Source organism: Acyrthosiphon pisum, chromosome A2 (assembly GCF_005508785.2).
Source record: "Acyrthosiphon pisum isolate AL4f chromosome A2, pea_aphid_22Mar2018_4r6ur, whole genome shotgun sequence".
NCBI lineage: Eukaryota > Metazoa > Arthropoda > Insecta > Hemiptera > Aphididae > Acyrthosiphon > Acyrthosiphon pisum.
This window is the reverse complement of record NC_042495.1, coordinates 92,570,532-92,597,531: the sequence shown is the minus strand read 5'-3', so window position 1 is coordinate 92,597,531 and position 27,000 is coordinate 92,570,532. Positions and strand designations below refer to the sequence as shown.

The following is a 27,000-nucleotide window of genomic DNA, read 5'->3' as shown; positions in this document are numbered from 1 at the left end:
TTTTTGTTTCGTATAGTGTGCCATCGTGAAACTAACAAGTGTTACAATTGGATCTATCTATTCTAAAAAAGTTTGAGACTGAAAAATTTAAGCCATGTATATTATTAGATGATGGTCATAAATATAGGGAATATAAAGTACTTAAAAATTTAGGCAGTATTCGATATCGATGTACTAACAAAAATTGTCAATCAAGTATTTATGTTGACAATGATGTGACGAAAGTGCTTAGCGTGCTTAATGAACACAAGCATAACATTATTCCAAAAAATATCGTTAGTAGACAAATAGTAAATTCCCGAATCAAAAGAAAATGTGAAAACGACTTATTTACGAGACCAAATAAAATAATTCGACAAGAATTACGTAGCACTGAAAATGATTTACATACTGTTCATTCCGATATTAAGTTATGGAGGAAAAGTATGTACGACTTCCGTAAAAAAAAATTGCCAACAATTCCAAAATCACTGGAAAAATCCAAATTTCAATTATTTAACTTACGTGATACTCTTAAAACTAATACACAGGAACATTTTTGCTACATGGAAGAAATTTCAAATATAGTTGTATTCACTTGCCCGACTAATCTCGATGTATTAAGTCGTTCAACTCATATTTTTGCTGATGGCAACGACCTATATTTATAAGGGCAAGACATATATTTCACGGAGCGCAATCGTGTTGCGTTTTTTGTAGGTAAAAAGGTAAGACGGGTGCAATCGTGCTGAGTTGCTGGGCGCAATCGTGTTACGTTTTTTGCATGTAAAAAGGTAGGACGGGCGCAATCGTGTTTCACCGCAAATAATAAAAGGAGTATTCAATATCAATAATAATTAAATAGGCAAGTTTTTTTAAAAAATATTTTAACAAAAATATAAAACAATTTTTGATACAATATAGTCAATAACTATAGCCAATAGTCAATTTACTGCTAACATTTTTCGATTTTTTCAAAAGAATTTCAGTGGTGGGTTTGAACCTCTGTATACAGCACCTTAGGTCCACACTTTATAAATTAATTAACTAGTTGAGTAACCCAGTTTTGTCCGAGTAGTTATTTATTTACGTATTTGTAATGTACTATTTATTATTTTATGTAACTAACTTAATTTACAAATTACCTATTACATTATATTATTTTAAGATCTCACTAAAAGTCTCATTGGGAGTTTTATTATTTGACGTATAAACCATAGACGGAAGTCCATTGAAAAAATTTGGGGGGCTACGAATTTTCTAATGAACCAAAGCCATGGGGGCCCTCACAACACTTCATAAATAACTGTTAACAAATTTTTAATTTAAGAATCAGATATTTGCACTGAACCAAATATTAAAATTAAAACGGCTGTTCAATTATTTTTTAGATTCTGAATAGATGAAAATATGATGAATGAATTGATTTTAGAATTTTGTGTTTTAGATTCTGAACAGAGCAATGAATTTATTGGTTCTACAATGATATGTGTTTTTTTAATTTTTTTATTTGTATCTGTCATCACCTTTTCAGGACACTAAAAATGCTTAAATTTTCTTCAACAACATCTTTTCTGATAGAAAAGTGTATCTAGTCAAAGTACTTTTGGGGGGTAAAAAGTAAAATTTTAAAGTAGTTTTCAAAAGCACCGGGAAAAACAAAATAAAAATGTAATACCATCTATTACAATGACCAACTTCCTCGTTTTTTTAAATTTTTTTTGTGCCGGTGTACACGATAAATTGTTGAAATAATGCTACGATTTTCAACTTTGGTAGCTATTCCAGCGGGATAGTTAATCTAGTACCTAGGTGCATTCAGGAGGTTACAAATTCTAGTAATTTTCAAAAGAACAGGGAAAAAAATTTAAGGAAAAATGGGAATTTTTACACAAATTCAGATTTTGACAAAAGCGATTCTGGTTTTTGGTGTAACTCTAGAAAAATTACCTTAGGGCGTAGATACATGACATTTTTACTGAACGTTTTTAATATTAAATTTCTCATTTTCTATACACCATTCAAAATAGTTTGACTCATGTTGAGGTTGTTTATTTATACCTATAGGCTAAATAGGCTTAAGAAATTTTCGATTTTATTAGTTTTTTTCATTAATGCCTACAAAAATTTTTTCATCCGGTCAAAAAACTTTAAAATGTAATACAAGGTTCTCCATAAGTTTTTGTAAGTAGAAATTAAAAATAAAGTTAAGCGTAATTTTTACGAGCCAAGTAATATTATAGGCTGTTTTCGCTCAGAATACGGCTGGCTTCGCGCGTATGCAATGATTTTATATTATTGTATTCAAATCTAAGTTCTAACGCATCCATTACAGTGATTATTCAAAAATAAATTGTTTTTTAAGAACATATTATATAAAAACAAAACTACAAAATGTTTATACTTTTGCAAAAACTTTTTTTTTAAGACCCTCATTTCTACCTATGGTATAAACATACATTAATAGGTATTGTATTCTAGAAATACTGGACATAATAAATACAATTAGTACTCCCTTCATAAAAATATGTTGTATTTATTTGTAATTATACGTACTATAGATTCTAATGTCTTATTTAATTAATATAGTTAGTAAATACATAATTATGTAAAGATTTTAATTGGGGAGAGTGATCCTGTGCAAGTCCTCGCAGGTGTGTAAAAAAATGTGATGGATATTACATTTATACTTTTGCAACAAGATTTGAAATGAACCTCGGCGCCACTGGTGTACAAAATATGTACTCGAATATCAACAATAATTGTTAACATCTATTCTAAGAATTCAACACCTAGGAACAAGTAAAATAATATATTTAAATTGTGGAACTACGGTGTGCCTCTATATAATTTATTGAAATTTATAATTGATTTACATTTTAAATATTTAATGCATAACAGAACATTAAAAAGAACCTAAATGGGAGTTGAGAGTATCTGGTTTATTACAGTGAATTGATAAAATAATTTTGAATTAATTATATCACCTACCAATAATATGTATACATAAAAACATAATCGTTTGTACAGTTATATTTAGTCTAGCACATGTTATAACAGAACATTTTTTTTATCTTCACACAACATTTTCGTTAAATAGTAATCTAAAAAGGCCACTTCAAACAATACATATTCATACATGATATTATTTGCCATACCTACCTATTCACACAAGTATGAAACAAAAAGATCCGGCATAGATCATGGACACGAAACATTTTCATTTTGTCGTTGCATAATTAATATATATAATATATATATTATATTATTCGACGTGAGCACAGTTACAAATAATAACAAAGAATATAGGAATTTATTTTATAAAAAGGTTTTATTTTTAACTAAATTACATAATACACATTGTGTATGGTGGTAGGTATGTCATAGGGCAAAAACAATACCAGGATGTGAGTTTGATTGTTTGAATTATAATTACAAATGGGGCCATTTGTATTACACGTATAATTTTGCATCAAGTTCATTTGGTAAAACTTCCGAACATGATTTTATGACTTAATTAAAAAATCAAATCAAAAAATTAAATTATTAAACGTATACTATAAAAATATATAAGATCTATAGCCATTTTTGTTGCCAGTTTATTGGGAATAAACCATTACGGTCTAAACGTGAAACTAAGTAGAAACATGTATATTGTATTGATATAGGATAAAATAGTTTTGCAACCAAACACATTTTCCGTTAAAAAATTGTAATTAATAAATGGAAAAGAACCATTAAACATATTTTAATCGAAATAGTTTACGTATTTATAAATGTAATATTGACATTATTTTTTAAGTCTTTTTGCTTATTTTAATTCTTTTACATAATGATAAAAACAATTGGTGTAAATATTAACTCATCAATGAAATTAGATACATGGCATTAACCATCTATTACAAATTTGAATTAATCTACATATAATTATAAATAATTAAACGAAACAAAGGTCGTTAATCGAACAGCACTGCCAATGCTTTAAACACCGCATTTCAAATCATTTTAGTATCGAAATTTTTTTTTTAAATTGCAATGTGTTTGTTTTAAATTCTAATGTTAATTATTTATTTTAAATAACAGTTGTGGGTGTAATAAAGAAAATTAATTGTAATTACCGGCAGGAGTGTCTTTCTTTGTCATAAATTCTGTGTATTTATTTATACGTTGAAGTAATAACTTACATTTTGTTTCTGTGTTTTGTTATTTTTATTGTTTAGTATATTATATATTTTCCAATTATTTTTTCATAAGCGTTACACATTTGATTCTCTATTATTATTTATATTTCAACTAGGTAATTTACCTTACAATAATTACGTGAACAACAATATGGTACCAAATCGAAACAAATCACTCAGCGTAAATCAAAATGGTAATAATTTATTCGTTTATACTACAATATTATTGTTTAAAACATTATAATATTCTCGTATTAAGACTGTACAATTTATTTATCGTTTTTTTAGTAAATAAGACTGAAAATTATGAAGAAGCATACCGTCGATCTTTGGAAGACCCTGAAGGTTTCTGGGCTGAAGTCGGCGCCGTTGTCGATTGGTACAAGCCCTGGGATAAAGTTTTAGACAACAGTGCTCAACCTCTAACTGATTGGTAAATATTAAAATAGTTTAATTATTTCCTCATGTGATTATAGACTGAATGAAAGATTGTTATCTTATTATTGTATGTATTTTTCATAGAAAAATAATTCAAAATTTCTATTTTACGGAATGATATAATATAGTAAATTATGTATAGGCGTAATATAATAATATAATATAATGGGTATAATAGGTATCACTAAGTAATGCTTTATAGTTTTGTATAAATACAAATATATTATAAAAACATTGTACCTATAATATCGGAATTATAATAACATTACCATCTAAACCAGTGATTCTCAACCGGGTTGCGGCGAGCTTGGATTAGGTAATGCCACATTAAGTTATGGAAAATACAAACACATTTTTAGTTTATACTTTATACACACATTCTAAAGTTTTAAAAAAAAAATACAAAAATAGTATTATAACAGTATTTCAGTATAAACTAATATTATGTAATGCGTGTGATACACAATATCTGTTATAGCTACTTACTGTTCAATATTGAATTGTAATTGTATACTATATTATTTTATATTATAATAATTATTTTATATTTAATAAACCTGAAGAATAGAAAATATTTGTTATGATATATTTATACGTATAAATAGTAAAATAAACTTTGGTTATAAGTTATTATAACTATATAAAATAATTATTTTGTGTTTGAAATCGAATTGTTCATTTTTTTCCAAATTATAGTAGAAAGTTATATTAACTTACGAAGTTTCAATAAAAAAACTTTATAAAACCAAAATTATTGTTGTAGGGTGTCCTGGGATTTTTAGAAAATACCCAAGGGTTGGAGGGTTGACCCAGTTCCTAAGGTTGAGAATCACTAGTGACAAAGTTACAAAGTCATGATAGGATTCAATATGTTTATGAATATATTCTATCAAATAATTATTATACATCGTAGGAGATTAAACAATAATTATTACTATTATTAGGTATAGGTACCGTACCTACTTCCATTATTGTGCTTATTCAAACAATCTATTGAATATTGGTATTTATAAAAACTCAATAATTACATAAAGTCATAAAACATTATTATGTTTGAAAATTAATTCATATTACGTCTGAAATAATATAAATTTTTTATTTAGTAGTAAATATATAACATTTCACTTATTATACCCCGCATAATGCACATAAATTATGAATACGCTACACAGAAGGCACCTACTCGAAAAAAAACTTTTAGATATTTAATTACTTAAGTTTGATATTTTTTTTTCATTTTAAATTATAAATTGTTATGTGAAAGATCAGAATGGGTTAACATTTTAAAAGTTAAAATTCGTTTGAGTTTTGGTATCAGGTTTTAATTATTTTGATCTTGCCTGATTATAAGGCTCGAACAAGTTGGTGACGTGTCGTATTATATATTATAATGTTTATAATTATATAAAGTTTTTTGGTGTCGTATGCTATCTACAAATATTGCCTATTGTATCTACTGCATGTCTGCATAGTTTAACAGCTTCCTTATACATTGTCGCAGTGGGTTTAAATAATAGAAAAAAATTATATATATACATATATTGAATTATAAAACTAAAATGTGGGTACCAAATTATTATATTAGAAAATAAAAATATTACAAGATAACTCTTAATTAGGTGTCGTACACTAGTGTCCCGTTTGTCACTCCAGCGAAGGACCTATATTATATTGTGATGTAACAATGTAGTATTAAATTGGAAATTAATGATAAATCAACGCATTCGAAAAAAAATTCTTAGTATTTATATATCGGCTAACTGCTCAATGCCAAAGTACCCATATGTGTAATTTTACTGAATCATGAATTTATTCTAAAAAACCTGAAAGCCTTGTGTCGTACTTTCGTCATAGATCTTATTGATCTTAATAATAAGTTTCCGTGATATACTGATATGGATACCTAGGTATGATCACAAAATTTACTTATTCATGAATTTAATTAAAAATATTTATTATATTTTGTAACATTTCAGTTTATGAGTGGTATAAAGGCATAAAGCTAAACGTTTACATTATAATTATGTATTTTAGATATTATGGGATAATCTCTTTATAGACCGTACATACGCATGTCACGTTTACATAGCCAACAGTATTAGTTACCTCTATAAGTATGTTATTTGTTAGGAAATTAGTTGTATAATGTACATTACTTGATAAGCATAGTAGATTTTTAGCTATTTGTGTTACAGTATATAAGAAAAATATCAGCTGAAAATCATATTTAGAATGTGGTGATTTATTTTAAAAATTAGTTCAATGACATTTCCTCAACTATTGTTGTCAATACAAAACAGAGGTGTTGGAATTTTTTTTTAAATCATCTGGTTGATTTCACTACAGTCAATTTCTCTAAAAAAATATTGGACCGTTGTGTTACTATGGAAGAGTAAGTGGTGCCGTTGTTTTCCTTTCTTCTGCACCAGGGAACAGCTGGCGGTTAGCTTATATATTTGTAGGCGACGGCGTTTAACATCAGCACTGTAGCGGCGCAAACTATTATAGTTGTCTCCCAAAATATACGAATTGCCTCCTATCCTTATTGTTAATAAAAAGGTTAATATATATTAGTTGCCTCCCAAAATATACGAATTGCTTCCCATCCTTATTGTTAATAAAAAGGTTAATATATAGTAGTTGCCTCCCAAAATATACGAATTGCTTCCCATCCTTATTGTTAATAAAAAGGTTAATATATAGTATAGTTGCCTATATGATGATAAGGTAGTTCGTAATTAAATACAATAAAGTTGTTTCTTAAAAATATTCAGACTATAGTTGTGTCCAGTGGCGTGCCGAACTGACAAGCAGACTTGAGGCAAACTATACAATTTGATCCCCCTCCCCACCACCAACAGTTTTTTCACTATTTTTTTTTATTATTCAAAATAATAAATATTATTAAGTTTTTTTAGGTATAAGTTGCACATCTACACTAACACACCCACCCACCCACCCAAATTTCCCTTGAGGCAATTGCCTCAAAAAATGACTGTTCGGCACGCCACTGGTTGTGTCTCCCGTATATAACTAAGTGGTGGTTCATAAACTTCATTAAAATATTCTATGGAAATAGATGAATTTATGTAGGTACCTATAATATATTGTGTAATAATTATAAAAAGTTAAGTTATAGTGACATAATTTGTTTAATGTAATATTACATTATAATGATAAACATTAGTCTTGTAGGTATTATGTTAAAAATCGTAATTTTATTTTAAGTCTAGGAACTTGATACTAAAATTATTGACAATAATGTAATTTTTCAATACATTTTTATTAGATATTTAGAATTACGTAGTACAATTTAAAAATATCAGTCTCAACCCAATGTTATAAACATTTATACAGATAATACATTACTATTAAAACATAATAATTAATTGGTCAGTAAAAAAAACATTTGGTAATATAATTAAAATTATAAATAGAGTACCTATATTATAGTAACTATTAAAATAATTACAAGATAAAAATATACTTATAACACTTTTGAATTATTTACAATCGATATAAATTAGTACCATCAGGTAAGTACTATAAAATACTTACACATACGTTTATTACCTGCCATTGGGCGGTAGCTGCAATAGTACCTACCTACTAGACCATTTTCGTTTAAGGTGTGTCGGGACTCGGGAGGTAACTCGTTTATAGTCTGGAGGCAATTCGTATAAAATTATCGATCTTTTTAACTTCGGGAAGCAACAAGTATGCGCCCGACTGTATCCATATCCCACTAAGCACGCCGCACACGGTCATACCGTCTACCGTCACATGTATAAATATACATTAAAGTCCCTTATTTACTGGTTTTACATTACGCGTTAGGTGGATTAGTTCAACGATATTATCTACATGAATTAAAGTAAAAGCTAACACTTTCTATCAATTTCAGGTTTGTTGGGGGAGAAATAAATGCATGTTACAATGCAGTCGATCGTCATATCAAGGCAGGCAAGGGTAAAAAAGTCGCCTTAATCCATGATAGCCCTGTGACCGAATCTGTGACAAAAATTACTTACGATGATCTATATGAAAAAGTTTGTACTAAAAGATAAAAACAAACTGTAGGTATAAATATAAAATATTTTTTGTTTTATTTGAAGGTATCATTGTTAGCTGGTGCTTTGGTAAACCTTGGTGTAGTAAAAGGTGATCGTATTTTGATTTATATGCCTCTTATACCCGAAGCTATCATTTCAATGTTGGCTGTTGTTCGCATTGGAGCCGTTCATTCTGTGGTTTTCGGAGGTAAGATAAACTATGATAATCTAATATTGCTTAGAAATAATAATACTAAGACTAGTGTACCTAAACCTAAGTATTACGTATACCGATAAATTGTATTGGTATGAATATATAAAAATAATTAAAAAACTAAGTTTGTAGGTACCTAATATATTTTTCTTTTATGAATATCATAATAATCTACTCAAAATATAATATAATCTGACTGTTGAGACACTGTGTAGTGAGTAGACATTCAGAATCGCCAGGAATTTTAAAAATATTTTTTGTGGCATATAGGTAGGTATCTAATAATTGATAGTCAACACTTTCAACACCGCTGACGCGTATACGCGTCAACAGAGTTTATTCCAATAGGCCGGTGACCCATTAACACGTCAAAAACGTGTCCGTTTATACTTTATATACGGCATATGCTATAATTAAATCAGATATTTTAATAAGCTCTGAAACTTAGATAGGCCATTGACAATGAACTCTAAATTTAATGGTATGGGTAGTTTTAGTTTTTGTTTTTTCCGTCGTTTCTGAAATCACGGTTAATTTTAAAGGAAACGTAGTTTTATAATTTTGTATCTATTAATTGTAAGATCAACAAACGTTTAAAGAGGTCTTATGAAACACAAAAATAGAAAAAAATATTCTTACAAAATAAAGATAAAGTCAGGCATGTACCTTTGTATTCTCTACTGTTATGATCATCTCAGTTACATATTTAATATAAATATTTAAATAAAATTAACTTATTTATTTTGACTCAAAACTTGTATAGATACTTATTAGGTGAACTTATAGGAAATTCCGGAACAATTAATTTTAATAGAGTACGTGCATCGTTTTCAAATTAATACATACCTAGTTATTATTATGGAATGCATGATATTTCTCAGGATTTGCAGCTCGTGAACTTTGTGCACGTATCAACCACGCCACTCCTAAGGTAATAATAGCAGCGAATTGTGGGATCGAACCGAACAAAATAGTAAGGTATTTGAAAAAAAAAATATACTACTAAAGAAAATGAACGGAAAACAATAATTTTTCGTGCTGTCAAATCTAGGTACAAAGATATTCTAAACACTGCTCTCGACCGGGTAACAGAAAAACCTAAACATTGCATTATATACCAAAGACCAAACATGGAACCTTCTCCATTAACTCCAGGAATTGATATACTTTGGTCCGATGCATTGTCGACAGCTAAACATCATCCATGTGTGCCCGTGGAAGCAAATCATCCTCTGTATATACTGTATACATCAGGCACTACGGGTACGTATATTATATTATTGTCTAAGCAATGTATAATAATGTAGGTACATTAAAATAATGAAATACGTTATTTAAAAAAAAACATATTAAGTTCTTGTAAACATTTTTTTAGTTTTTAAAATAATTTTTTTCATAGCAATAAATTGCGAATTTTATTATTTGCATTGAATATTATTTAGCTTTTAAATATATAGGTATACAGTTGTTTAAAACGTTGTTTTAATTTAAAAAAGGTGGGTAAGTGGATGTCGCTCTGCTGTACAGTAGGTTAGAAGTGGGTCACTGTATAATGGACAGTATTAAATTTGAATTCAATGATATAATATCACTGTATAAGAAAAACGATTCTGAGCGGAGACGGTATGTCAGTCTAGGTATAAGACATAATATTATATTATAGTCTATAGTATTTTAAAAAAATTGATCTATAATAGGTACCTATAATAAATTCGAAATTAATCATATCATAATATCTATTAGGTACTTATAAGTTATAACGCGTTATACATCAACAAAAAACCGTGGTAAAATCATAGATATATAATAGTATACTTTAGAAGTTTCAAGTACCCACGAATAATATTATACAATCACAACAAAATAACTAAAAGAGTTATCCTAGGTTTTTAATATGTAATTTCGTCCAAATTTGTACTTAAAATGACTATAAAAATAAATTGTTTAAATGTATATTTAAATTTTTTGGTAACAGAATTAATTACTTACGTGGAATCTTGTTTTAAATTTTTAATTCTTAGATACAAAAATTGAACATTTTATACATTTTTAAGTACAAAATAATTTTTCAAATTAAAATTTGATCTTTAAAATGCTTATAAAAAAAAATTGTGCCTATGTATTTTTAATATTTTTCAACTGATATTGTAACAATATATCAGGAGCTTTGTATTAAATTTATACACTTTTTGGCCCAACAGATAAAACTTTATTGATATTTATAGAAAAAAAAACTAAACAAATTGAAAACTGAGAATGTCCGTAAACAGCTCAAAAAAATACAAAATATTTTCAAAATTTTATGGTGTATAATAAATGAAAATATTAACATTCAATAAAATTTTCAAATATCTACAGTCATTCGTTTTTTAATTACAATTAAATAAGAAAATCGTCACATGAGAAATTGAGCGAATATCAAATGTTGTAAAAATAAAATAATAAATATGAATTTTAAACGCTCATAAAAATTTAATTTGACTGTTTTGTAGACATTTTTTTTTGGATAAAGATAGACAATATTATGAGGAATATTGTATAACATTTTCAAATCTTACATTTAAAATGAAAATTTTTTAAGAATTCTTAACTAAAAATAATTTGCTAATTTTCGTGATTTTTACATATTTTGTCAATTTTTGAACCTCTAAATGCTAATAAAAAAAAACTGTGACTAAGGATTTTTAATATTTTTCAAATATTATTGTAACAATATAGTAGGAGTCTTGTATTAAATTTTCAAGTATTTTTACTCAAGAAATAAAGTTTTATTGACATTCATAGAAAAAAAAACTAATAATATTGGAAACTGAATACGTTCCTAAACAGTTCAAAACAAATCAAAATATTTTGAAAATTGTATCATGTATAGAAAATGCAAATATAAACAACCTGTGAAAATTTCATATATCTACGGTCATTTGTTTTAAAGTTACACCAAAAACCAAAATCGATTTTGTTAAAAACAGATTTTGCGTAAAAATTCCCGTTTTTCCTTAATTTTTCTTTTGTTTTTCACGTCGCTTTTGAAAACTACTGGGAAATTTTTACTTTTGACCCCCCAAAGTACCAACTAGATTCACTTTCCAATCATAAAAGTTACTGTTGAAGAAAATCGAAGCAGTTTTACTGTCCTAAAAGGTGATGACAGACACAAAAAAAAATAAAAAAAATAAAAAAAAAAACACACATCATTGTAAAATCAAAACATTCATCGTTCCACTCAGAATCTAAAAATGTATATTATGTATTATATATAATTCAGTAATTTAAAAAAATTGTAAGCTTATAAAATATTTGGACTACTAAAATGTTGTGCACTAATTTCCCAAAACTGATATTACTGATTTAGATTATTACTAACACACATAGACTATAGACTATTATAGAGGATCTTATTCGTACAACTAATTGATTAAAACATTGATAATTTTGTTTAAATTACATTTGAATGTATATATTATCTATGTACCTAGTGCCATATAACATAAGGTGAAAACATCATTGGTTACATGAATAAAATGGTCAATGATTTTTTGACACTTGTTTCTATGTCATCACATTATTGTAATATTTTAAGTTATTTTTAGCATAATACTTAAAATAAAATTAATTTCTTAGATAAACCTAAAGGAATCGTCAGACCAACTGGTGGACATATTGCCACATTATGCTGGACGATGAGCTGTATTTATGGTATGACGGAAGATGATGTTTGGTGGACTGCATCCGACATGGGCTGGGTAGTAGGACATTCATACATATGTTATGGTCCGCTTTGTGCTGGAATCACATCAGTTATGTATGAAGGTAAACCGGATAGGACACCTGATCCTGGACAATATTTTAGGTAAATCGTGTTTGATTTTATAGATAATTTAAATTAGTTTGGATATATAAACAAAATTATTACTGTATTATCTAATAATCAACGAAACACATTTATATCATAAATACTTAATGTATTTTATTAATTTCATGCGCTTATATTATGAAAATATGAACTAATGTTATTCCGGAAATAATTCTTAGAATTTTAATTAATTCATTGCAGGGCCGTAGACACGGTTGGTTTAGGGTTTTAAACCTCCCTTACAACATGTACAGTATATAAATGTATTTATTATTATATAATATGTATTTATATTTTATTATGATAACCTCCCACCAATATTAAATTACTGTCTACGGCACTAATTCATTATTACCTATAAGTTAGAAAAGTCATAGGATTACTATTATCATACTACTATATTATTAATCCTAATTTTATAACATATGATTTGTATGTCAAATACATATAATATGTGTAATTTGAAATTTTTTGTTTATCTTAGAGTAATCCAAGACCATAAAGTGAATGGACTGTTTACGGCACCCACTGCTTTAAGGGTCATCAGAAGAGAAGACCCAGTTTTGGAGTTTGGTAGTAAATATAACACAAAATCGTAAGTTTTAATATAATATGATATAATATCAGTTTATAACTTACAATGTATTTTATTCCAGGCTAAGAACTCTATTTGTGGCTGGAGAACATTGTGATCATGAAACATTGGCTTGGGCTGGAAAAGTCCTGAATGTAAGTTTAAAACAAATATTATCTATGAAACTATATACATATTATCAAAGGTGGGCAAGTTAATGAAAATAATTAACTCAAGTTAAGTTAAGTTAAGAGGACACAAGATCGATAAGTTAAAAGTTAACAGTTAACAAATTATAAATTTAACTCGATAAGTTAAAAGTTAATATAGAAAAAAATATTAACTTAACTCAGTTTAAAAAAAGTTAATCTATTATTTTTTAATTAGTATGTAAATCACATAAAGAGTGAATTTGTGTTTCTAGTTTCTAATTTATCAATTATAAAAAACAATTTTATTGAACTTTTATCATAATGTACACTGTAAACCCTTCTACTTTTACTTTACCTACTATTTACTATATAATTTAAGCTATACTCATCTCAAATTAATAATTTAACAAATACATTTTTTTTTATATCGTATAGCAATTTAATGTCATAATACGTGAAGATGAGTACATGACCTTCATATATATTATAAATTAAATTATAACATTAAAACATAACAATTGTTAATTTGTAATTTAAAATTATTAATTTTATTAAAAACATTTATAATTGCAACTTGCATAATAATATATTATAATTTACAACATGATAAAATATATTAATATACACATAATTATGTTATCAAGAAAAAGAACAGAAATGTTTGTGTTTTTTTATAAGAATATTTTTATTTTATACTAATATAGTAATATTTACGTATAAACGAAAAATTTTAAAATATTTTTAACTTGATGGATTTTCTTAAAATCAACTGAGAAAAGCTAAGTTATTTCAACTGTAAATTAAACTGGTTAAGCTCATAAGTTGATTAGAAAATAAACTAACTAGTTAAGTTAAAAAGTTAAAAAAAAATTAACTTTTTAACTAGTTAATGCCCATCTTTGCATATTATATATTATGTATTACAGTTGCCAAATACAATTTTTTACTTCGATTTATTTAATTAGGTACCTGTTTTGAATCACTGGTGGCAAACTGAAACTGGTCATTCAATTACGGCTACTTGTCTGGGATTTGGACATAATCTAAAACCTCCTATGTTTTCTGCCGGAATGCCGTTTCCCGGATACGATGGTAACTTTTAAGAATATAGTTGGTCAAGTGATACAATTTATTTACAAATTTACTTAAATTATGTAAAACAGCATAATTTTTGATTTTGATAAAATGTACAAATGAAAATACAGAAAATTATACTACTTGTACAGAAAAATGAATGACCAAAATGAATTATAATTTCAGTGAGAATTTTAAAAGAAGACGGTAGTCCGTGTCAGCTATTGGAATTGGGTCGAATCGTGGTCAAACTCCCGTTACCACCAGGAGTCATGTCGTGCTTGTACAAAGCCCCCGAACGATTTCTCAATACATACTTCAATAACTTTATTGTAAAATTATACGAACTTTAATCAAATATGACGTATGACTGATACTGTGAAATATTACATTAGGGTTATTACGATACGATGGACGCTGGCTACACCGATGAAAAGGGTTATATATACGTCACAGCTAGAGACGACGATGTTATAAATGTGGCTGGACATCGGCTGTCGACATCTGCATTAGAAGACGTAATTCTATCTCATCCGGATGTTGGAGATGCAGCCGTATTCGGCGTCCCGGAGACTACGAAAGGAGAAATACCTCTATGTCTTTACATTAAAAACAAAAGTTTGTCAATCATTTTTGCTGGACATTTTTCATAGTATTTAAGTTAAACGTAATGAAATTAGATTGCAGTAAAAAAGAAGAAGACATCAACAATGAAATTGTACAAAACGTTCGAGATTTAATTGGACCGATTGCGTCATTCCATTTGTGTGCACCTGTGCAAGGTTTGCCCAGAACGCGATCGGGAAAAACAGCTAGGAAATCGTTATCAAATTTAGCTAGTGGAAAAAAAGTGATTGTAAGTCAATGATTTAATAGGTACATTCAACGAATAGTATCATGTCAGTATTCGGTATTAATATTATATTATTATAATATCTTCTATCAATATGAATTTAGAAATGTTGATCAAATATAAAAAACTTAAACTTTACCACCCGTAACAATTTAATTTTTTTTTTTTTTTATTCAATTTCATTAAACATGAAAGTATCTGAAACCTAAAGCACTTCACTTAATGATGGGTACCTATTAGAGTATTAGACAAAATATAATCAATGTCAGATATCTAATTATATCATTGTTAATTTTTGTTAATTTGTTAATCTTCTTAATCATTATAACATTATATAATATGAATAATGTTAAATATAATATGAAAACAAGTTTGTTCCTAACTATTTTAAATATAAAAATATAAGAATACCAATATAACATTCATACATTTTTCCACTACTTTTGAGATTTTAATTTTTAATAATATAATAACAGCGACAATAACGTAATATAATACCAACGAATTACTACCAAAAAAGTTACCAAAGCCGTAAATACTAAACACGATGTTGATTTTATAATAACCATGTAGTCACCGTCTAATTTGAATTATATATTTTTTATCTACATATTGTTTCAGATATCAGGTACGATAGAAGATCCTTCAGTATATTTGGATATCAAACAGGTGTTACAAAAACTTGGTTATGCTAAAAATGCTCCAGACCCAGAAATTGAAAAATAACAAAGCATCTATAATAAATATGTAAAATTTTATTTATTTATAAATTAAAATTTTTAAATATAATATATATAATGTAAAATCAAATAAAGTTAACAAATTATTATTTCTAATTGCTATGAATCGCTATTAATTTGTAGTAATATGAAAGTTATGAAAAAATATTTAAAATTCTAATCACTTTAGATATCTATTAAAAAAAATAAACTATTAAATATTGCACAATATATTTATTATGTATGTATATAGTACTATAATCATAGTACACAAAAAATAATGTTAAAATTTACTTGTTCAAGTTAGTGTATATTTAAGGAAATCAATAATTAAAAACAGTACGAAAAAATCATTAATATTTTATGAATAATTATTATTACTTAATATAACACCTCGTGGTCCACATTTAATAAGAATTGAGTCTTGATATTTAATTTCGGAAGATTAATTTTTAGTTAAAAAATGTATTATAAATATATAATTTATTGCATTTAATAATTTGCTTAAAATATTTATTAAAATCATATTTATTATAAACTACTTTTATTAGATAATTTACACTAGGTTAGTTATTGTTATAATTACTCATTATTAAAAATTAGGTATCTGCCTATATCTAAAACTATGATTTATTGTTAAAAATTCTGTTTAAAACTAAGATTTATTAATACGTATATATAATCAATTACGAATGCGTTTTTCATGATTTAATTTAAATTTATGTGGTGAATTATATTAATAATTATACTGTAAGTTTTAGTAGTATGTACACGACTTATTCTCTGGCACTAGTCGAATTGGTAGCAAACGCAAGTATAATACTCAGACTAACTAAAAAAAAAAAAAAACTATTACAGAAATAAAATAAAATAGTTGTTTAAAATTACTAAAAATAAATTGTGATTTTATAATTTATAAAAAAAAAATTAACAAATTCCCTATAATTATTAAGCATGATTTTTTCATATGTACCTATTGTTTGGTGATAATTACTTTAAAAAATTATGTTTCAAAACTTTATCTAAAAATATTTTTGTGATTAATAAATGTTTATGTTTTATACAATCTATATATCTTATTCTATTTTCCTCACTAAAGAAAAAGTATATTCTTATTTAACAAACATATTTCTATTTAGCTGTGGGATCTATCTATACTTACACTATTTAGGTCCTACGATGTACAGTTGCAATATGTATGTATTTTATCTTCTATAATTTACATTGTTCACATACCAATTTTTCTATTCAAAATTAATTACTTCCATAACCCGTAAAACAAATACTATGTAATTATTTTAATTAATTTTTTCATTTTTGTTTTTAAATGTTAAAATTATAATAGTACTAGAATATTTTTCACTGTCGTTTATTAACTAGAATTTGGATAGTAATTACTAATTAGTAATTAGTAATATTATTTTGTACAATTTATACTCAAAAAAATACTTTTTACAAGATTCGTTATTCAAAGAATAATAAATATGACTTAAGTTTATTTTACTGTGAAAATATTACATATCCCTAGTCTCCTTAGTTAACTTTAAAACTATTTAATTAATTTTATACAACCAACAAATAATGTCATGATAAATTCCAAAAATTAATTTTTTTTTATATTATAACTTTTTAAATACTTTAAAATACAGGTTATTTTAATAACAGCATCTACATTATTGCTAAACTGTATTAAAAAAAACTTGGGGTTTGAAGATATTTTTAGTTCATATGGTTATGCTATTGATTTTCTACACATTATAAAAATGTAGAATATGTTTGAGCGTTTTAGTGTATGTTTTAAACATGATATTTATTCACAGTTCTTACAAAGTTTCAAAAGACAAATGATTTATTAAAAAAACATTCTTAGTATTATTTTTGTATAATTAATGAATAATGTATTTTCCCAAGTTTTTTTCAAGATAATATAGTTATATATGAATTGGTTGCTTTATTTTTCGACCATATAGCCGACGTGAATTATACATGAAATTATATAATTCACATTTCCCCCAAAACTGAATAGTACCTAATCAGTAATCATATGCTATAATATTATTATAGCCAGTGCAACCGTTTTACGCCTGAAATCATTTATCGTAGCCCATTTTCACCCCAAATCAGTGGCATGTATCATAAACAAAATTGGTGTTATAATTTTAGGTGACCTACCCCACATAATATTGTTATACCGACCTATGAAATGTCCTAATATTCTTCTATAAACACCTACCCACCCATATTTAAGGTGTCGCCTGAGCTTCACTTGGACCCTATATTACACGCCACGGCCACTAGCTCATATGCGCCCGATTTGAACGAAAAAAAATCTTGCACAGTTGCAATTCGTTGGATAATTATAAAATCTAAAATAATATAATATTAATCATAATATAGGTAGATAATAATAATTTATGAATATTTATAAAATTATATTATATTTATATGTAATTATATATCTTAAAAGACTGTACCTATATTAATATATACCTACTTATAACATGTATTGAGTTTTTTGTGTATTATTTAAAGTTATTGAGATACATTGCCTATATATCTGATATTCTGATCTTATTTATAGACATTTCTGTTAATTATTTAATATTTATTTGAGTTAATACAATGTAGGTTAGTAGGTACCTACTAACGATAAACGATCTTATGATTATTAAACGTATAATTATATATATTGTAAGTATATCAATGGTATAACTATGTAATACAGAATGATTCTTTCAACGTAAGATCATTATTATTTCGGAAGTAATAAACTATTTTCAAATTTGTCTGGTACGTTGTATATACATCAGTAATTCGATGATATGTTTTCATTATTTTTGGCACAAATGTCCACAATCCTCGGCCTTTGGGTCGCAAATGGGCTACACCGACAATAGATGTTAAAAAACTGATGTTCAAAATTCAAATAAATAATTTCTATTGTAAGTTTGATACATATTCTCGTTATTAGTCATTAAAGTTTATTACCCATTAAAAATGCATAATACATTGTTATTTGATAATATTTGTATATTGTACAATATATTAATACAATATATATTATATTATTAGATTTTATCGTTTTTTATTTGTCTTTTTGAAATCTATTAAACGATTTGACAAACGGGTGGGTAATAATATATGTACGAATTAAAATAACATTATTATATAATGTTGTTTGTCTATAATCTTAAATGTACATAGATAGGTACTTACCTAAAAACATTATTCTATACACACATTTTACCTATATCCTTTAAAAGATCGCTTCTCCTTGTATCTATCATTATCGAAAATGTATTAGTTTTTATTATTTTTATTCATGCAAAAATTGATAGGTACCTCTGGAACCAGATCAAATATTTTCTCATTAAAAACTGCATCAATGAACTATAATAATATACGGTTTTAGTGTTATCATTAAGAGCGTTCATTAGCCCGAACGTGATGTTTATTCCGGCACGGAGTTTACGAAGAAACAATTTTCATTCTCGTTGCCGGAAACTCGTTGTGGTTAATTCTATTTAACAGTGTTCAATATATTTTCTTACCACTCCCACTCGCACAAACAATGCAAAATAGAAATAAAAATGTGTATTATAGGTACCTATTTTATTTAAAAGCTTTTCTCATACTAACTATAATCAATAACAATTACCTAATATATCATAGTAGTAAAGTTATAAAATGTTATTGCATAGTATAGAATTATAGAAAATTAATGTTAAAAGTATATATCTAATAAAATATAGTTTAGCCTTATAAATAGCACCTTTAGTCGATTTATGTAAAAATAATAGTGACGGATCCAGGACTTAATTTTTTTTTTTTGGTTGGTGGGGGGTTGGTGGGGGGGGCAAAAGTAGGTACAAAAAGTACAAAAATTGATAAACATAGTGTAAAACAAAGGGAAACTACAGCAATTGGGGGCAAATGCCCCCTTTGCTCCTCCCACTTTCTGGATTCCCCCCCCCCACATGATAGTGAGCAGTTTATAAAAACATTGATGTGCTAACACGTGGTAACTTTAAAAATGACATTAAAATTTTTTAATTACTTAAGTTTATTACATGTAATTAATTTTACTAACCTTTAAGGATTTACAATTTTATTTTACATGGCGTAAAGCCTTACTAATCGCGGTAGGTACAGTCTACCCCACCGCGATAAAAGTACTTGGTTCTACTGATCATTCTACCCAAATGTATAAATCATAATTATTAATTATTGAAATAATCAATAAATAAGATTTTACTTGTTTGGTATTGGACGAAAAACCCGTTCCACCATTCCCGGATGTTCAAACTATTGTTTAAACTGTTTATGTTGACACGGTACGCAGTGTGTTCAAACTATCACATATCGTCATATACAGTCACACGTATATTTACGGTTAAAAAAAACCTTGACAATTTGAAAATGGAAAAAAGTGTAGGTATATTATATGAAATTAATGTAGGGCTAATGATGTAGGTACATTAAGTCTGAAATTAATTAGAATACAATATTAGACAGAAATAGAGAGAAATAATAATTCTTAGTTTTGTATAGTTATTTGCCTTTGTATATAATTTTTCATGAATTACGTATAACCGGAAGGAACCATAAAAAAGCCTTGTTACATTGTGTAATATCTTGGGACATATTTTTTGACAGTTTTACCACGCATATTGGCATATTATATTGTAATAATTAAGAAATAATTATTAAATAATAATGTAAAGGGGTTATTCACTTATTAAAATAATTAATTTAATATTTGAAAAACATATTTTATTCACCATTACTGATAGGTATGTATATCAAAACGTTAATAATGTTAGTGACATGAATATTTATAATGTATATTCATTTTAAAATACGTATGCATTATTACAACATATAGTAACAAGAATAAATATTATGTAAAAAAATTTATGATTGTAATATGTTCTGAGTGTTTCTGAAGAAGGCCGAGTAAGTATATCATCGTTATTTTTAAGCAATATTTATTGTCCACTTTTAAAAATTAGTTTCTTTAAAACGACACAAAATTCTCAAACACATGTGTCCAAAATGACTAAAAACATGTTTATCGTTACGAAAAAATTGGCATTTTTTATACTGATTGGGTTGTCTATTATGGAACATAATATACACTTATAAAAAATGTAAATGAAAACATCGGTGCACTATATGGTGGTTATTTTTCAATAATATTATTATTATACGTGTTGTAGAATGTATGTATTATAATTTATAATAATAAAAAAAACCTTTTATTTATACCAGTACGTCATACTCTATCATGATCGCACCCACGTTTTTTCTTTTATAATAGGTAATTTGTAACTATTTAAAACTCTGGTTTTTGGAATTTTAATTTATAAGTACTTATAAGGGCTATATTTCCAAATACTTCGATATAAAATTATTTTTTCAAATAAAAACCAACCTTATCTAATGGTAGATAATTTTTTTTTATGTTAATGTATCTAAATCGGTAATTGAACGAGTAGTTCATAAGTAATTTTAAAGGTATACACTATGGATAATAGTAAAAAATTATGATAAAAATATATGTTATGTTTGATCTAGTGCTTATTATCTTAAACATTTTTTACTAATTATATAATAGTATTAAAAGATCAATATATTCTAATTATCTGGGTACTATAATTTTCAAATAAATGTATAGTCCCCAAGTCTATTATCATGGACCTATTATCCTAAGTTTACTAACCCATAAACTACTCGTTTGATTTTCAATTTAAATATATTATACAACTTTTAAAAAAGTCATCTTCTTATCAATTAATTTACCTGTGATTTTCATTTAAAAATAAAGAATTTTCTATCACCATAGGATACTTCTTACATGGTATAAAAAATTCTAAGTATTTCAAAATATCAAATTATGGCCCTTAAGAAGGTACCTATACTTAAAACTTCCAAAAGTCAGAATTTTAATAAATTAACTTGTCACCGATGTTTTTTAGTTGGTACCAAACACGTCTTATCCATATTTTAGATTCAAAATAAATCGCTCAAGAATGAGTTTAGAATGAGTTAACAAAAACACCTAATATTAAAATGTATTAGTTTATAAAGTTAATAGTTTTTATGCACAAATGAAATAATTATACAAGTTACAGGTAACTTATATTAGTCTTATAACTTTATATGTATTCATCAATACATTTATATATTTTAATCCAATCTATTCTATATAACAATTTATATGGTATTTTTGCTTCAATTAACTTCATTATCGCCGCCAACAAGATGTTAAGAATTAAGATATAACTTTAACCTATTAACATATTACCAGCTGGTATTTAAGTAGTCTTTAATTACAATTTGTACATATTGCTATCTATCAGATATATTATGTAATTTAAAACATTATAAATATCACCCAATGATCATTGTTCTCCGGGGGTTTAATTAATGATAAAAAGAAATAACAGGTATTATTGTATAAAGTATAAACATTAAACATGATATATTGTGTACATTTTTAAATCATCATAAAACTGAATAGGTAGTTTAAAACTATATAGTAAATGACACGTCCATAAAATAAATGTTTTTTTCAATTTTGTCTTTGAAATAATTTATAGTGACTGAGATTAAGGTAGTGATATTCAGGGGTTTTAAGCATAATATTATATGCACGTAATATAATTATTATACCATATGTTCATATGGTATATTGGTATAGGTATAATTATAGTTGTTTTTATTATTATATTAATATGTCGTCAATATAGTTTATAATCAGAAGACAATGCTACAATAAATAGTGGAAATATCAAATATGTGTTGTTATTAAATTTTATGTATTAAAGCTAATTAAATTATTTTACCATATAAAATTTCAATTTACTGTTTGTATATACCTACGCACTTGCAGGTATTTAGATATCAGGTACTGGTTACCTATACTTAAAATAAATACATATCTAACGCAAAACAATAGTTTAGGAAAGTTTTCAACTTTAAAATTCATGAACAAGATGTCAAGATTAAACTTAAGTAAAAACTAATAATAATACCAATATATTTATGAGGTTTCGGTTACTTTTATAATTAAGATTTTGATTAAATTTCATACCATACCAGTTTTAAACGGAATTAATGATCTTTTTTTATTATCAATTCATAATTCAACTAATAAAACTTACAATAATAATAAATAAATATTCAAACAAAAAATATACATTGTTTTTAAGAAATAATATTTGACACTCACGCACACCCACACACAAATAATCGAAAATTAATCGTCAGGATACAGAAACCCGACGTTATGAGTACTCGTCACGTTTCACCTCAGATATTACATAGGTACGTCTAAATGTAGGTACTTATAAAAGAAAAATATATATTACAGCATAATGTATAGATTGAAATACTATATAGGGTATTTAATATCATGTATATAGATGCGATTTGGAGGTATTTCGATTTTCTCAAAAAATGTTCACGTCTAGTCATTGTTTATCGTAAGCCATAAAAGCCCCCCATGTCCAAAATCGACATGATCTTTAATTGATATAAATGTTGGCCAAAGATTGTGATACGATGCGATCTTATTAACCCCGAAGGTCCGATTTCGGCTACAGAATACCAAATAGAAGAGTTAGAAATCAATTCCTTTATTTATTTTTTTTTACACCAATTCGTTCATTTCATTCTTGTGTTTTATTAGTATACATTATTGTATTTACGTAACTTCAAATTCCCATTAAAATTGTCCACTTGGGAATGTATTTTACACATTTACTGTTATTTTCCTTATTTCTTTTGATCTTTTAGTGGAAAATCGTCTGTAATTTAAAGATATTTTAAATTATACTGTTTCTTAGTCCATATAAATTTTAGTAACGTTACTTTTAAACTCATCATTGTAACAAAAGCTAAAAAAAATTTGACAAAATGCTTATCACTCATTTGGAATTGTTTTCTGGTTTAAATTAATTGATGCATACAGTAATATAATAATTATAAGACAAAATATACAATCTTCAAAAGGTATTTTAATATTTACAATTGTAATTTTTAACATGTATATTGATGAAAACTATTAATTATTATTATTATAAATGCATAATGTATTTGGTAATTTATAAACGATTTACATTTTACAATAATAATAGAGACTAGGTACCTTATTTTTGTTCATAGGTAAAGCTACCTATGATGTATCACAAATTCACAATGGCGCAGGTGGCTAAGGTTATGCTGTTTGCCGTTAGTTAGTTTTATTTTATAGTTTGTTGACGTACCTATTTACGTAACTTTAATAAGTTATTATGTAAAACCAAATAGTCATTATTTGTATATAATATATTTTTATGATATTTAATAGCTCAATGCATAATAATATTATTTATTTTGAGATATCGAAACCGAAGTGATAATATATTATATATTATTATAACCTGTCGGTGTAAATAATAATATTGTACGACTATACAACAAGTTTTTAGTACTTAAAATGCAATTTTTTTTTTATTTAGTTTTCAGTAAACAACTATTATAGCTCAACAATTGAATATGAATATGAACAAGTTAGAATTTGTAGCAAATGTTATAAATTGCACAATAAAAAAATTCAATTAAATCGTTAAAGGTTTGAAATAAATTATAAATTTTTACAAAATATTGAGTAGGTGATGACGACGAATAAAGCTATGAAGATAGTATAATTTATCTATTTAAACTGACAGTGTATATTAACTCTGTACCGTTAAGACGACGGGACGTGAGGAATTGAGGCGTAAATCGATAGAATTGGAAAAAAAAGGGAATTTCAATGGCAAGAGGTATTTACTATTTTGCACAACGTCTATAAAATACAAACTTTTAACAAAAACGTTGATGAATTTTTAAATGTCCATGTATAGTCTTATCACATTAACCCTTTGAAATAACCCTATAAAAATCCTAATGTTAGTGATTTCTAAAAAGGGATTTAATTTCCACACTCCACCTATGACCAAATTATTGAAATCTATGAAAACGTCCAAAACTATACCTACCTACATATAGGCTATTAAATTACTTATTAGCTTTTTATCGATTTATTTTTATTACATAATGCGTTTTGAATTTGGTAATATATATTTTTAAATTTTGTATTCATATGCCTTTCTGTATAGGTAAATTATAAATGTTATTTTTACACACGTTTTTATTTATTATAGCCTTGTTTATAATTTTACAAAATATCTATAGACTATATTATAAGGATGTAGGTGGTATTATAACATACGTAATATAATAATGGATTATTCACACTCTTGTCTCTCGAAATCATGTAGGTTCAGTTATTATACAAGTTTATAACCATACATTATTGCCATATTATTTAAATTTTTATTTTTTTATATAGCTAATATCAATGATAATATATATACTATTTGTATTGAACCCTTTATGGCTTTATAGTTACATAATATTCTTCAATTATGCATTTATTCAAATTCTGTTTTATACATATATATTTTTAAGTGTACTTAAAAACATATTTTCAAATACTTAAATGTGTCACGGCGTTATGCCATTAATGTTCAGTTCAGTGACGGTAGGTACAAACTTTTTTTTACAAATGCAAACCACCCATTTTACTGTTAATTGTTAAGAATATACTATATTGAAAATATTGATTTATCTAAACAGGAATTTTAACGAGCAGTTTTCGAGTTATTTGACTTAGCGCATCAAGGTTAGCACGTAGCCCATGGTAATAGGTATAGAAAATATGAGGGCTGTGAATCTGTGATGTAAAAGTTATGCTAATTTATAAATCAACTAACATTTTATAATTTGTGAAAAATTTACCAAGTATAGAAAGTAGGTACCTAGTACCTATACATACTAAATAAAATATTACATTTATTTTATGTCTAATGTAAAAACTTTATTTATGGACTATCATTATCCTTAATACATAGATACATTTAAAAACTCAAAATAATAACTTGTAAACATTTCGATTTAGATACATGAGTATTACCAAAAAAATCAACAATATGGGGTAAAGAAGGGTGGTTTACATTTGAAAAAAATAAGTTTATGTCAGCCTAGGACACTCTTTAAATATGGTTTAAAAAAAATCTAACAACTTAAAAATATGGTAATGTTAGTAAATAATAAATATTATGGTCCTTAAAACGTATAGGTACTTAAAATTATCAAAAATTAGAATTTGAATAAATACATTATTTAAGGGTAAAAATAAGGGCGAGCATGCTTGGTAATTCACTGAATAACTATGTTTTTAACGATGATTAATTTATCTAATTATTTATTCAGAATATTGTTGGTACGAAATATTACTTAATCATTTCCCTTGAAAATATTACTAAATCAGGGTAAAAATCTTTATAAACTTTTAGGTTGTTGAATTTCAATCAGAACACTTCTAAACTTATTGAACCGTATGAATACTATAGTAACTATAAACATTAAATGTTCAATTATTCTTGTATTATACTTAGACCGTCTTAACAAAGTATAAATATAAAAACCCAAACTCTAATATTTGATGCAAACATTGCTAAAAACAAACATTTAAAATCGTGTTAACAGAATATAAGTGAATTGATACTTTTAATATTCAACAATAAAAAATATTTCTATATTGAAAAAAAATAAATTACATGCCTTTAGTGAATTAGAGGTACCTACCAACATTTGAACGTACAGATGTATGGTGTAAAGTAGGTACTCACCTCGATTCACATTCATCAGCTTAAGCTAGTAGGTAATCACTGATTATTATTTCTAATCAGTAATAATTAGTAATAAAACTGATTACTTATCAGTCAATCAGAGTACATGGTTACATTATTTGCAAACGGTAACTTTTTTACAAATTACATAGATGTAAATGTAATGATGTAAATACTAAATTTAAATTCT

At 26.2% G+C, this 27,000-nt stretch overlaps 1 protein-coding gene across 1 annotated transcript; it reads left to right on the top strand.

The window, feature by feature from the left end:
* The first annotated feature begins 3,812 nt into the window (after positions 1–3,812).
* LOC100159541 (acyl-CoA synthetase short-chain family member 3, mitochondrial) lies at positions 3,813–17,155 on the top strand. The gene is made up of 15 exons (XM_008188530.3): positions 3,813–4,151; positions 4,277–4,354; positions 4,449–4,593; positions 8,503–8,647; positions 8,714–8,858; positions 9,746–9,842; positions 9,916–10,127; positions 12,486–12,714; positions 13,202–13,312; positions 13,374–13,446; positions 14,409–14,535; positions 14,704–14,849; positions 14,913–15,135; positions 15,198–15,373; positions 15,992–17,155. Exons 2-15 carry the CDS (start codon positions 4,312–4,314, stop codon positions 16,094–16,096), a joined length of 1,977 nt encoding a protein of 658 aa, XP_008186752.1. The 5' UTR covers positions 3,813–4,151; positions 4,277–4,311; the 3' UTR covers positions 16,097–17,155.
* Positions 17,156–27,000: the final 9,845 nt, after the last annotated feature.